The sequence below is a fragment of the Lepus europaeus genome, chromosome 13 (genome assembly GCF_033115175.1).
Source record: "Lepus europaeus isolate LE1 chromosome 13, mLepTim1.pri, whole genome shotgun sequence".
Classification (NCBI taxonomy): domain Eukaryota; kingdom Metazoa; phylum Chordata; class Mammalia; order Lagomorpha; family Leporidae; genus Lepus; species Lepus europaeus.
The window spans coordinates 35,146,968-35,161,207 of record NC_084839.1 but is presented as its reverse complement, the minus strand read 5'-3'; the positions used below and the strand labels follow the sequence as shown (position 1 = coordinate 35,161,207).

General features: G+C 45.4%; 1 protein-coding gene across 2 annotated transcripts in view; it reads left to right on the top strand.

Moving 5' to 3' along the window:
• The window catches only part of DHX57 (DExH-box helicase 57), a 72,320-nt gene extending 58,916 nt beyond the window's left edge, over positions 1–13,404 (top strand). For both annotated transcript variants that reach the window (XM_062209305.1, XM_062209306.1), the window contains 5 exons: positions 3,919–4,053; positions 4,745–4,819; positions 7,296–7,430; positions 10,196–10,396; positions 12,686–13,404. In XM_062209305.1, coding sequence (XP_062065289.1) covers positions 3,919–4,053; positions 4,745–4,819; positions 7,296–7,430; positions 10,196–10,396; positions 12,686–12,829 — 690 coding nt within the window. In that variant the 3' untranslated portion in view covers positions 12,830–13,404. The remainder of the gene's footprint in view (positions 1–3,918; positions 4,054–4,744; positions 4,820–7,295; positions 7,431–10,195; positions 10,397–12,685) is intronic.
• The last annotated feature ends 836 nt before the right edge of the window (positions 13,405–14,240 follow it).

Genomic DNA, 14,240 nt, shown 5'->3' with positions numbered 1-14,240 from the left:
TTTACTTCTGTGTAGAATATAGACACTTTGTTGATGACTGCTTATAGATGTCAGTTTTTTCAATAATTATATATCTTTAAAACAAACAAACAGGATTTTTTTGAAATGCAAAGAGAGGGAGAGACAGAGAAAGAGATCTTTCTTCTTTTGGTTTACTCCCCAAATGTCTACAACAGCCAAGGCTGGGCCAGACCAGGCCAAAGCCTGGAGCCTGGAACTACATCCAGATTTCTTTGATAAAAAGAAACCTTGTAACATACAAGGGGCTGACATTGTGGTGTAGCAGGTAAAGCAACTGCCCGTGACATTGGCATCCCAGTATGGGCACAGTTTGTGCCCCAACTCTTCCACTTCCCATTCAGCTCTCTGATAATGGCCTGGGAAAAGCAGCACAAGATGGCCCAAGTGTTTGGCCCCTGCTATCTATGTAGGAGACCTGGAAGAAGCTCCCGGCTTCTGGCTTCAGTCTGGCCCAGCCCTGGCTGTTGTAGCCATCTAGGGAGTGAACCAGTAAATGGAAGATTCTCTCTCCCCCTCCCCCTCATTGTCTCTCTAGAACTCTTCCAAACAAATAAATAGATCTTTAAAAAAAAAAAAAAAAAGTTCTCCCATATGGGTAGCAGGGGCCTAAGGACTTGAGCCATCTTCCACTGCTTTCCCAGATTCTGTAGGAAGCAGAATCATAAGTGAAGCAACCAGGACTCAAACTGGCACTCTGATATGGGATGCTGGTGTTAGAAGCTGCAGCTTAACCTGCTGCACCACATTGCTGGCCCCTATACCATACATTCTTTTTTTGTTTGTTTGTTTAAAGATTTATTTGACTTATCTGAAGGCAGAGTTACAGAGAGGCAGAGGCAGAGAGAGAGAGAGAGAGAATCTTCCATCTACTGGTTCAATTACTGTGCCAATCCGAAGCCAGGAGCCAGGAGCTTCTTCCAGGTCTCCCACGTGAGTGCAGGGGCCCAAGGACTTGGGCCATCTTCTACTGCTTTCCCAGGCCATAGCAGAGAGCTGGATTGGAAGTGAAGCAGCCAGCACTTGAACCGGCGCCCACATGGGATGCCAGCACTGCAGGCTGCGGCTTTACCCACTGCGTCACAGTGCTGGCCCCACCATACGGTCTTAACCCAGATCCATAAAACCCTGAAACTATATACAAATTTTCATGTGTAGATACACGTACATTATTTTAGAGCAAGTTATGGTTTTCATAGATTCTCAAAGGAGGCAATGATCATTCCTGATCCCCTTATTCTCTCCTGAAAACCAAAAAACTAATACTGAAGTAAATTTTCTTTAATTTTTCTAATGTCCATCCAAACCTATCATCTATCAGTAATAAACAGAAAGGTGTATTCTCTTCTGTGTAATAATTACTAGGGCTTTTGTCCCTTATGTTGTGGCAGTATTGTAGGCCTCCTTCCAAAATGGAGTAAGAAGCCAAAACGACAGTGCACATTTTTGCAAAGCATCTGGTGTGCTCAGATTTGGGGGCTGGGGAGAGGGAAGGACTTTATTTTCATATTACATGTTGACATGTCATGGAGAGCACAAAAGTAATGTTCGTGGCATTTACCACTACCTCACATTTATTTATCTCTCTGTCTCATAATCTCCATCAGAACAGAGACTTCACCAGCTTTATTCAGCACTGTATCCCCAGTGCCTAAAACAGTACTTAGCAGAGTTGGCATTTAGTAGATTTATTGAATAAATGCATAGTGAGTGAATCTGATAATTTAAGGAAAGTAAGAGATCTGAAAACTATCCCAGGATTTGCCTTCATTCTCCCCTACTTTTAAGGTTTGTTTAAAAGGCAGAGTGACAGAGACACTTGAAATATTCCATCTGCTGGTTTACTCCACAAATGGCCATAAAAGCCAGAGCTCAGCCAGGGTGAAGGCAGGAGTCTGGAACCCCATCCTCATCTCCCACATGGTGGCAAGGACCCAACTACGCGCGCCATCTGCTGCCTTCCCAAGCGCATTAGCAGGGACCTGAGTCCAAAGTAGAGGAGCCAGGACTCCACCCTGCCTCCCTCCGCTCCCTTTAGCTATACTGCAATGAGACATTTTGGGAAGACAAGAACTGTAGCTTTATTCTAACTGCTTCAAAGGCAATGGTTTCCAACCCTCACTGTCCCTTAGATTCACCTGAGGAGGCTTCTAAAAAATACGTAAAAATGCCAGGTCCCTCCCCAACCCAGTTAAATCTGTGTCTAGGGGTAGAGGCCAGGGCTTACTGATTGTTATTGCTGTTGTTGGGTTTACCAAGTGTGTCTACTACTGTGCAGCCAGGGTGGAAACCACTGACGTAAGGGTATCATATGTACAGTGCAGTAGTAAATCCTTTCTGGAGTTAGTAAGATTTCTAAGTATACACACACACAGAATTTCTGGATCAGAATAAAATGAGGAGGCGGCATTTTGCCTAAAAGTTAAGATGCATTCGTGACACCTGTGTCCCATATCTGAGTGCCTGAGTTTGATTCTCAGCTCCAGTTCTTAAGTCCAGCTTCTCCAGCATAGATCCTAGGAGGTAGGAGGCAGGTGGGGTGGAGATGATTCGAATGGTTGGGTCTCTGCCATCCACATGGGAGACCTGGACTGATTCTGGCTCTGGCCCCTGTCTCAGCCCTGTATTGGTCATTACAAGCATTTGGGGAGTGAACCAGCAAATAGGAGCTCTCTATTTCTCTCTCTGCATCTGGAATAAATAGATCTTTTTAAAAAGTTTTTTAAAAAGATTTGTGAGTGTAAAATGAGGAAATTCCTTTTAAATTATATTTCTTATTCAATTTTTTTTCTAAATGACATATGTAGATTTTGCTGTAATTTATTAAATCCTTCAAAAATAAATAAGGGTCCCCTCTTTTCAGTAAACTCCAGCTTAAACTGTAGCTTAATATTACTTATTTTATTATTTGTATTAAGCTCTCAATTAAAACCTTGTCATGAAATGGAGATTCTGGTATGACTGTATTTAACTCATCGTTACCCAGAATGTCCTGAGTCATTGCAGGAAAACACCTACATTGGCATTTAGAGACAGGGTAGCATTGCTTCCATTATCCTCTTCTGCTTCACGGTCTGATGTGCAGCAGTGTTTGCACAGAAGCTCTGAGAGAAAAAGATTCTACTCCTCCTTCTCGTACTTGTGCTCAGCCACAGAACAGTGTCTAAGCCTGAAACGCTTCATACTGTCCCTATGCCTAGGAAAAGGGGAGCCAGATAGGAGGGACAAGATAGGAGAAAGGAAGTCCTGAGTTCCATTGAGAGACGGCATTAACCACTCTAGGCATGGGTAAGGAGCTGAGCACACGTGAGCAGAAATGCACATAGGGAAAACCGGGGGCAGGCAGTGCTGCAGCACTCTGAGTTGGGGTTCAGACAGAACCAACCACATTGTTTGCTGTCCTGAGAATCCCCAGGAAAAGCACACCTATCCAGATCCATTGAAAGTGGCAGCGCAGGTTGAGCCACTGCTTGGGATGTCCCCATATTGAAGTGCTCATTGGAGTCCAGGCTTTTCCACTTCAGGTCTGGCTTCCTGCTAATGAGCCTGGGAGGGCAGCAAATGTTGGCCCAATTACTTGGGTCCCTGCCACCTATGTGGGAGACTGAGGTGGAGTCCCAGGCTCCTGGCTTCATCCTGGCCCAGCCCTGGCTGTTGCGTGTGGACATTTGGGGAATGAACCAGCAGGTGAAAGATCTGTCTGTCTCTCCTTCTCTCTGCCATTCTGTCTTTCAAAAAAATAATAAATCCTTTTTAAAAAGTTGCCCTTCATACCTGAAAGATGAGTCCATATGAATCCACTGAAGCGATGAGTGTGTATAGTCGCTCATTACTGTAAGGCTCCACACTTACCTCTGAAATGGTGATACACTGGCTTGAAGGTTTTTCCACTTCTTTCAGGAAATGGCCAGCCTCAAACGGCAATTCACTGAACTGTTATCGGATATAGGGTTTGCAAAGGAGGGACTCCGAGCGAGGGAAATTGAGAAAAGGGCCCAGGGCGGAGACGGTGTCCTAGATGCCACAGGAGAAGAGGTAAACCATGTGTCGGAAGTCTCATTTCTCTCTGATGAGCACATGAACAAAATGTGAACTCGGGAACACACAGAGCCATTCTGATTCACTTCTGCTCCAGGAGCAGGGTCTGGTGGCGTTCCTGGCTTTCCTTGCAAGCGGCAGCTTGACCCACTGAGCCACTACGACAGCCAACATTTCTGTCTTTCCATAACTCTGTTGCTGTTGTTTTGGATTTTTCAGTTATCACACTGGCTCTTGATAAATTCCCCAAGAGGTAGAATACACTTTCTGGCAATGTTTTCTCAGCCTTTTTTCCACCCGAGCAGATAGATTTTTATGTAATAGGAGGAGCACTTCTTCAAGATGAACTTGATGCCCCTGTATTTTAAGTGCAATTAGCACTATTAGGAGGTTTTGTGAACCAGAGTCTTTGTCTCCACTGATCCTTCAGAATACTGGGTTTGTAACTGCTTTGCAGAAATATAGAAAAAGCCATTATAAGTTGTACAAAGAGGGTTTTCTCTGACTGTAGTCTGGTAGATGTGTATTTTGCTTTGGAAGGAATAATTTTTCTAGCAAAGAGAAATTAGATGCTCCTTTTCATCTTATAATAGAGATCAACTGAAGTATAGTGGTAGATTTCAATACAGAAGTAGCCATATGACTTGATGAAATTACTTATAAGATTATTGCTGTGTTTCTGTCATAGGCAAACTCAAATGCCGAGAACCCCAAGCTGATATCAGCAATGTTGTGTGCTGCTCTGTATCCGAATGTAGTACAGGTAATAAAGCATCTTTTCTGAGCCCTCCCTTTTCCCGTTTGATTTGTAGTCAAGAAATGTAAGTTAAGATGTGCACATTAGCCATCTTACAGAGATACACACATATACACAGCCTTTTAAATTTACTATACATTTCTAGCCCTTGAGTTCCTCAAATCTATACAGCTAGATAAATTTAAAAATTCACTTGTATAAAATGAGGTGTTTTATAATCCTTCTGACATTCTAGAAATTAAGATAACCTCTGTCAGCCAATCTGTTTGTACTTAACCATCTATGTTAGGTTCTACTACAGTTCTCCTGGTTTCCATTAAGCCATCCACTCTGAACTAAAATTAGAGAACAAAGCCATGTTTTGCTATGGTCACTTTTGGCCAGACTTCGGGAAAACCCTACCTGAGGGCTCTTGCAGTTACCTGAGTTTTAATTATCCAACCCAAACAAAGGACCATTTCAAACTTAGAAAGAGCTTGAATTTGGCCGAGTGCCGAGTCATCTCTCAAGGTCTTGCCTTTGTTGTTAAATGCTCAGCTGAAATCTGTGCATTAATTTCCAGCTCGTTTTCTGCTTAGCACTTAAACGCTTTTCAAACCATTTGAAATTTACTTTAAAAAATCATTTAGGTATTGATTTGCTGGTTTTTCTGTTACACTATAGTTATCTAAACTGTTACCCTTCAAGGAAGCTGGGTGGGCATTAAGGAACTCTATTATTTTGCAATTTCCTGTGCATCTATAATTATTTCAAAATAAAAAGATATTTTGAACAGGAATGTGGGAAAAAAATAAGTAGACTAAAGATGTAGAAACAAAAAATAAAATTGTGGGTGTGGGTGAGAGAAGACCACTACTGGTCACTCCCTGAGCCTGGGGAGGTGGGTGTGGCCTCAGCCCTGGGGTTGGACCTCTGTAGAGCTGGCCCATGTGACAGCTGTCAGAGAAAGAAACAATTAAACATGAACAGGTATAATATGAGCTTGGGAGAAAGTCTTTTTGCTTGGATCCAACCAGAAATCTGACTGATAACAACTGAGAAAGCATAATGGCTAGAGAATTTGGTTTAAAAATAAGGGTTTCAAATTATTTTTTAAACTTCTGTTTGGATTTCAATACATATGTATACTTTTTTTTGGGGGGGGGGGGACAGGCAGAGTGGATAGTGAGAGAGAGAGACAAAGAAAGGTCTTCCTTTTTGCCGTTGGTTCACCCTCCAATGGCCGCTGCGGCCGGTGCATCGCGCTGATCCGAAGCCAGGAGCCAGGTGCTTCTGGTCTCCCTTGGGGTGCAGGGCCCAAGGACTTGGGCCATCCTCCACTGCCTTCCACTGGCCTGGAAGAGGGGCAACTGGGATAGAATCCGGCGTCCCAACTGGGACTAGAACCCCGTGTGCCGGCGCCGCAAAGCGGAGGATTAGCCTGTTAAGCCACTGCGCCGGCCAATACATATGTATACTTTTATTTAAATTACTGTGTATTTTTTAAAAAGATTTATTTTATTTATTTGAAAGACAGAGTTACTGAGAGAGGTAGAGACAGAGAGAGAGGTCTTCCATCCAGTGGTCCACTCCACAGATGGTTGCAATAACCGGAGCTGCGTCAATCCGAAGCCAGGAACCAGGAGCTTCCTCCAGGTCTCTCACGTGGGTGCAGGGGCCCAAGGATTTGGGCCATCTTCTACTGCTTTCCCAGGCCATAGCAGAGAGCTGGATGGGAAGAGGAGCAGCCAGGACTAGAACCAGCGCCTATATGGGATGCCAGCGCCTCAGGCCAGGGTTTTAACCTGCTGTCACAGCACCAGCCCCTAAATTATTATGTATTTATGACTTTATTTCTATATATAGACAGATCCAGCAGAAAACAAGTATTTATCAGATATTAACATTTTCTAAGCATGTCATTACAGATTTTAATTTTCCTTTTTTAACTAATATGCATTTTCTAAACATTGTTTTGCAAAAATTCTACATTTTTTATATGTATGTACATTTTTTTCAATCAAAGTACTTATAGCTTTTAAAAGTATGTTTTGAAAAACATTCACGTTGGGGCCGGCGCCGTGGTTCACTTGGCTAATCCTCCGCCTGTGGCGCCAACACCCCGGGTTCTAGTCCTGGTCGGGGCACTGGGTACTAGTCCCGGTTGCTCCTCTTCCAGTCCAGCTCTCTGCTGTGGCCTGGGAAGGCAATGGAGGATGGCCCGGGTGGTTGGGCCCTGCACCCACATGGGAGACCAGGAGGAAGTACCCAGCTCCTGGCTTCAGATTGGCACAGCGCTGGCCGTAGCGGGCATTAGGGGAGTGAACCAACGGAAGGAAGACCTTTCTCTCTCTCTCTCACTGTCTAACTGCCTGGCAAAAAAAGGAAGCAAGTAAATGAGAGCTGCACAAAACAACAAAGGTATTCAAACAAGACTGGCTTTGTATCGAGGGACATTTCCTACAATGAAAAACTATATCTGTTTTTACCAATATTTGTTTAGGTGAAAGCCCCAGAAGGAAAATTTCAGAAAACCAGTACCGGAGCTGTCCGAATGCAACCCAAATCAGCCGAGCTGAAGTTTGTCACCAAGAACGATGGATATGTACACATTCACCCTTCATCAGTGAACTACCAGGTCAGAACGGTGCTCTGTGCTTGTAATGACATATGGCAGGTCCTGGGCTGAGAACACAGTCCCTCAAATTCAGGCAAACCTTATTGTCTCACCTTCTGTGTCCAGCAGCCCCACTGACCTCGAAAAGGTTGAATGAATTATTTCTGGAAAGACTCTTTCCATTTTAAGAAAATTCTACTGGATACAGAATGCTTATGCTTCCTTTCAGATGTAAAATTTTTTCTGTACACTGGTGACTTAAGAAATCATGAGTTAATTACATCACTGAATCTGTGTCTTCAAAGGGAATAAATTACCTATTCTCGCTGATCCTGCTTCCTTTGCTGTCATCCTTCCTGCAGCCTGCTGCTGTGAGATTTCTGTCCCCAGCCCACCTCCACTACACTTATCAAGCGTCACCAGTTGTCCAGTCCAGTGGGCATCCCAGGTTCCTCCTCATACCAGCCTCTATATGGCATTTGACCTTGCTGATCCTCCTCTCTCTTGAAACTATCTTTGATGTTCTTTTCACTTCTGCAAATCCCCCCTCCCTCCGCCCCCCCTCACCCCGAACATCCACCCATCACCTTTACAAGCTTCTCTTCCTTTGTCCTTATTTTCTCACTAAAGTGTACATACTCTTGCTGAACTGCCACAGGTGCACCATGGTCCCAGCTGCCTTACCAGCTGACAAAGACCCCTGAATGTGTCTCTCCAGAGCTGGGTTGGTTGGTTGGTTTGTTCTTTTGCGATCTCCTGTTGGAAAATGTCAGCTGGTCTTCCAATCACTTCAAATTCAAAAGCTGAAAAATCAAACTCTGGCTGGCGCCGCGGCTCAATAGGCTAATCCTCCGCCTTGTGGTGCCGGCACACCGGGTTCTAGTCCCGGTTGGGGCACCGAATTCTGTCCCGGTTGCCCCTCTTCCAGGCCAGCTCTCTGCTGTGGCCCAGGAAGGCAGTGGAGGATGGCCCAAGTGCTTGAGCCCTGCACCCCATGGGAGACCAGGAGAAGCACCTGGCTTCTGCCATTGGATCAGCGTGGTGCACCGGCCGCAGCGGCCATTGGAGGGTGAACCAATGGCAAAGGAAGACCTTTCTCTCTCTGTCTCTCTCTCACTGTCCACTCTGCCTGTCAAAAAAAAAAAAAATCAAACTCATTATCTCTCAATTCATTCTTCTTTTTCTGTGTTCCCTGTGTTGGGGAACAGCACCATCCAAATGTGAACCCTGAAGTCGTACAGACTTCTGCTTCAGGCTTCTTACTCCAATCCAGTTGGTCACCCAGGCCCCACAAGGCCACCTTTTTGACACCTGTAAGATTTGTCTACTCTCCTGTGCCTACCACTACTTGCACAGTTCAGACCCCAAACATCTGTCATTTCCTGGAAGTACTATAATAATCTTACTTCCAGTGCTTTCTCACTCCTATTTTTTCCACTACTGGTGCCAAAATTACTTTATTTTTTAAAGATTTATTTATTTATTTGAAAGGCAGAGTTACAGAGAAAGAGAGACACAGAGAGATCTTGTCTGCTGGTTCACAGTTCACACCCAAATGGCCACAATGGCCAGAGCTGGGCCTGTCCAAAGCCAGGAGACAGGAACTTCTTCAAGTCTCCCACATGGGTGCAGAGGCCCAAGCACTTGGGCCATCTTCCGCTGCTTTCCCAGGCACATTAGCAGGGAGCTTGATTGGAAGTGAAGCAGCCAGGCCTCAAACCAGCACCCATACGGGATGCTGGCATCTCAGGCAGCGGCTTTCCCAGAATTACTTTACAAAATGTCCATTTGACCATGTCAGTCCCTTGCTTAAAGCTTCATTTATGGAGCACTCTACAAGTTCTTACCCGACCTTTCTCATCTGATCCGATCTTATGCCATGTTCCGCACAGCCCTCCCCCTCTGTCGTTCTGTGTGCTGCAACAATACCAGACTAACAACAGTGTCCTCCAATGCCATGGCACTTGCTGCAGTGTTCAGTGTGTCTGGAGTGACAGTGTTTTTCCCTGACAAGCTCCATTCACTTCCTCAGTGTCCCCCTCACTCTGTCACTCTTTACTTCCACACTGACCCACCATCATGTGGTGCACCCGTGTCTACCGTTGCACTCAGCACATTGGATGGTGGTGTCTCCTTCACGGGGCTGTGAAGTCCCTGCAGACAGGAAGTGGATTCTGTTCATTCTTGCCTTCTCAGTGTCTAGCATGATGCCTCCCTGAAAGCAGATATTTAATGAAACTTTCAGGACAGATGAAAAGGAGGAAGAGAGTTTGATGTTGATGTGTTTGGGCTGGTCAGCCTCCTGGAACTACGGAGGAAAGTGTCAACTCAGCTTGAAAAGGAGCTCCTTCCACTGAAAAGAACCTTAGGGTCAGGAGGTCATCTCGCAGCTCCTAGTAAGCAGAGGCCTGCGTTAGCTTCACTCCTTTTTGGAGTTTGCCATGACACAATCCAAATCATCGATACATCCATTCCCTATCTACTAAGTACTGACTCTTGTGCCAGGCGCTGTTAGAGTCCACAGAGGATAACAGATGTACAGACAAGCCTCTACCCTCAGGGAGCTTACATTATAATGGGGAACACAAGCAAGAAATAAGTAGGTGCAGCGGGTCAAGCAGCCACTAGTGACACCAGCATCCCACATCAGAGTGCTCAGGGCGCAGGCTGGGGATGAGTTTGAGGAGTCTTTAGTAGACAGGCAATATTTACATCCATGGGACGGGTGGGATTCCCCTTGCATTGCCAGTGATAGCACTGTCATCATCTGATGTTTCATGTCACAGGTCAGACACTTCGACAGCCCTTACCTGCTGTACCATGAGAAGATCAAAACTAGTCGAGTGTTCATCCGAGACTGCAGTATGGTGTCTGTGTACCCGCTGGTCTTGTTTGGAGGAGGCCAGGTGAATGTGCAGCTTCAAAGGGGAGAGTTCGTTGTCTCCTTGGATGACGGCTGGATCCGTTTTGTAGCTGCTTCCCATCAGGTAAAGGGCAAATTGGCCTGTTAGGTGATGCCCAGGCCATGAGGCTTTGATGATATGAAGTGAAGGGTGTTCCTTTAGCGACAGCAGAGCTAATAAAGAGTGAATGATGGGTCTGCAATGGGACACTGAGAAGAGTGACAAGGGCAGAGACCCAGTGAGAGTTCCAGCAGGCACACTGGAGGTGGGAAAGGGTCAGGACAGAAGCTGTGAGGCGGAGGTGTTGGACTCCCTTTATAGTGCTGTAAGATAAACTCACCACCAAAGGAAAATCTCAAAATACAGATGAACAAAAGTAAAGAAATGAAATCACACTGATTCACCACTACCATTATAAATTATAAAACAATGGATCTGAATTATTTTATGCGCAGCTCTCAGTTCATTATGTAGGGTCTCTGTGAGAGACATTTCAAGGAAGTATATGTTTAAGAAATAAAAATTCATTTTTTTAGAAGATTTATTTATTTATTTGAAAGAGTTACACAGAGGGAGAAGGAGAGGCAGAGAGAGAGGTCTCCCATCCACTGGTTCACTCCTCAATTGGCCACAATGGCCAGAGCTGTGCCAATCTGAAGCCAGGAGCCATGAGCTTCTTCCGTGTCTCCCACGCAGGTACAGGGGCCCAAGGACTTGGGCCATAATCTTCTGCTGCTTTCCCAGGCCATAGAGAGGGCTGGATTGGAAGTGCAGCAGCCGGGGCTTGAACTGGTGCCCATATGGGATGCCAGCGCTGGAAGCAGCGGCTTTACCTGCTACGCCACAGCACCAGCCCCAAAATTCGTTTTGACATTTATAACTATTAGAACACCTGTGAAAGGGACCCCCCCACCCCCGCCAAAAAAAAAAAGGAATTCTTACATTGCAAGAAACAGAAACACCAATTTAAACATTAAAGGAAACTGCTTGGCATATTTATACATCTAGAGTGCACTATCCAATAGCCATATGTAACTTTTATTTGTTCTAGTAGCTTCATTTAAAAAGTAAAAAACAATAGGTGAAATTAATCATAATGTATTTTATTTAACCTAATACATCCAAATGTTTTAACTTAGGCATGTGATCAATATAAACAGTACTACGATATTTTATTTTCTCTTTTCATACTAAGTCTTCAGATTTTTTACACTTCCATCAGACCTTAGCTTGGACCGGCCACATTCCATGTGGCTATCTGATAAGTCACATGTGACTCAGAGCTGCCGTATTGGATAGTGCAGGTAACAAGGACCGGGCGAGGTTAGTTTAATTCAGCAGCTCAGTGATGACAAAAGCCTGGCTAACCTTATGGGTAGCAGGATGGCTGCACTGGTTTCTGACTTCACACCTGTGCCGCATATGCCCTCCCAAGGACTAAAGAAAGCTTCTTGCTCCCCTCCTAAACCAATTCCTGTGGCCAAAGGGATGTCCTGGACTCAAAGGCCTGGAGTCCCGAGCCATTCACTCTGGCAAGTCTCATAGCCTGAACCTGTTTGAGTTGGAGCGGCTCCAACTATAGGGTTGCCACATGTGGAGGAGGGCCACACAGAGTTGGGGAGATACCTACATGCCACCACAGCGTCAGCATGAGCAACATGCCATACAAGCACTCAGTGTCTCCCAGGTTGAAGATTTTTTTGTTTTGTCAAATACCTACCATTTTTAATTCTCCACTTTACTTTCCTGCTTCTTCCCTGAGGACAGATTGTAAAAGTTAGCAAGAGAACTACATAAGAGCCATCCTTCCAAACCTAATCTCTTTAAATTAGATGTGGTAGAGGAGACTTTTTAAATGGACCTCATGTGGTAAATTATAGAATGAAACTGGGTTTAGTTTTCTCCTCCTGATGGAGTTACAATTAATACCAGAATTTTTTTTTTTTTTTTTTTTTTGACAGGCAGAGTGGATAGTGAGAGAGAGAGACAGAGAGAAAGGTCTTCCTTTTTGCCGTTGGTTCACCCTCCAATGGCCGCTGCAGCCGGCGCATCGCGCTGATCCGAAGCCAGGAGCCAGGTGCTTCTCCTGGTCTCCCATGGGGTGCAGGGCCCAAGCACTTGGGCCATCCTCCACTGCCTTCCCGGGCCATAGCAGAGAGCTGGCCTGGAAGAGGGGCAACCGGGACAGGATCGGTGCCCCGACCGGGACTAGAACCCGGTGTGCCGGTGCCACAAGGCGGAGGATTAGCCTGTTAAGCCATGGCGCCGGCCCCCAGAAATCTAAATAGTGATGATCACAACTGGAAGATTTCCCTCTGATCACCTGTCCTCTCGTTGCTCCAAGCCTCACTTACGTTGCACCTTTCATTTTAGGTGGCTGAATTAGTAAAGGAACTTCGTTGTGAACTTGACCAGCTCCTCCAGGATAAAATTAAAAACCCGAGCATAGACCTGTGTACATGTCCTCGAGGGTCGCGGATCATCAGCACAATCGTGAAGCTCGTCACCACGCAGTGAGAACGCTCTTAGGACACTGCTTGCCACTCACCTGCTTCTTGCTCACCTGGGAAGTCACAGCAGCACCTCTACCTCGAACTGAAGACCGGTGCTGGGCTGGGCCTGGTAGAGGAGCCCAGGGCGAGCGGTGCCACCTCACCTAAGGCACCACATTCCCCTCGGGCCATTTCCAGCCGCAGTGTTCCTGAGGACGCCATGGGCACTCCCAGCACAATTTGGAGTGTTCACGGTAAAGCAGTCTACAATCTAGCCTGCCTGCCTTTTTCCTTTGTGAGTGTTCCAGAGTGAATGAAATTCACCTTATAACACAAAAATGGATGTTTAATACAATCCTGTTTTAATCTATATAATCTTTGCTCCTATTTTTTATTGGGCATGAAGAGAAATATTTGTTTCTTTTTCTGTGTTACAAATGTTGAACTGAGAGAAGATGGAACAGAGAAGGAAAAAGAAACCAAAACAATCATGTGAGCAAGACAAATAAAAACTTCCTTTTAGGCTGTTGGCTACTGAAGCACACTTGATTTGTGGGGTGAGGGAGAATTTTTACTCATTAAAGATCAGTTGAGAAACAACTCCAATGAATTCTGTTTTGGTTTTAAAATGCAGTCTGGTCTTATCCATAGCCCTCTATTAAAAGCAGAACAGAAGCCAGCGTTGTAAGTAGCAGGTAAAGCTACCTGCAATGCCAGCATCCCATACGGGCACCAGTTCAAGTCCCAGCTGCTCCACTTCCTATCCAGCTCCCTGCTAATGGGCTGGGAAAAGCAATGGAAGATGGTCCAAGTGCTTCGGCCCCTGCATCCATGTGGAAAACCCAGAAGAAGCTCCTGGCTCCTGGCTTCTGGTCGGCCCAACTCTGACCATTGCAGCCATTTGGGGGAGTAAACCAGCAGATGGAAGACCTCTCTTTCTGTCTCTTCTCTCTCTCTAATTCTGCCTCTCAAATAAATAAATAAATCTTTAAAAATAAATAAAAAATAAACTTTGCCTTTCAAGTAAATAAATCAATCCTTAACAACAACAAAAAAAGAACAACCTAGATGTCTTCATCTCTGTTTAAGAATCCTTACTCCCAAGGCCAGCACTGTGGTGTAGTGGGTAAAGCCTCCACTTGCAGTGCTGGCATCCCATATGGGTGCCAGTTCAAGTGCCGGCTGCTCCTCTTCCAATCCAGATCTCTGCTATGGCCTGGGAAAGCAGCAGAAGATGGGCCAAGTCCTTGGGCCCCTGCACCCATGTGAGATACCTGGAAGAAGCTCTTGGCTTCTGGCTTCAGCCTGGCCCATCCCTAGCCGTTGCAGCCACTTGGGGAGTGAACCAGCAAATGAAAATCAATCAATCAATCAATCTCTCTCTCTCTCTCTCTGCCTTTCAAATAAATAAATAAATCTTTTTTAAAAAATATCAC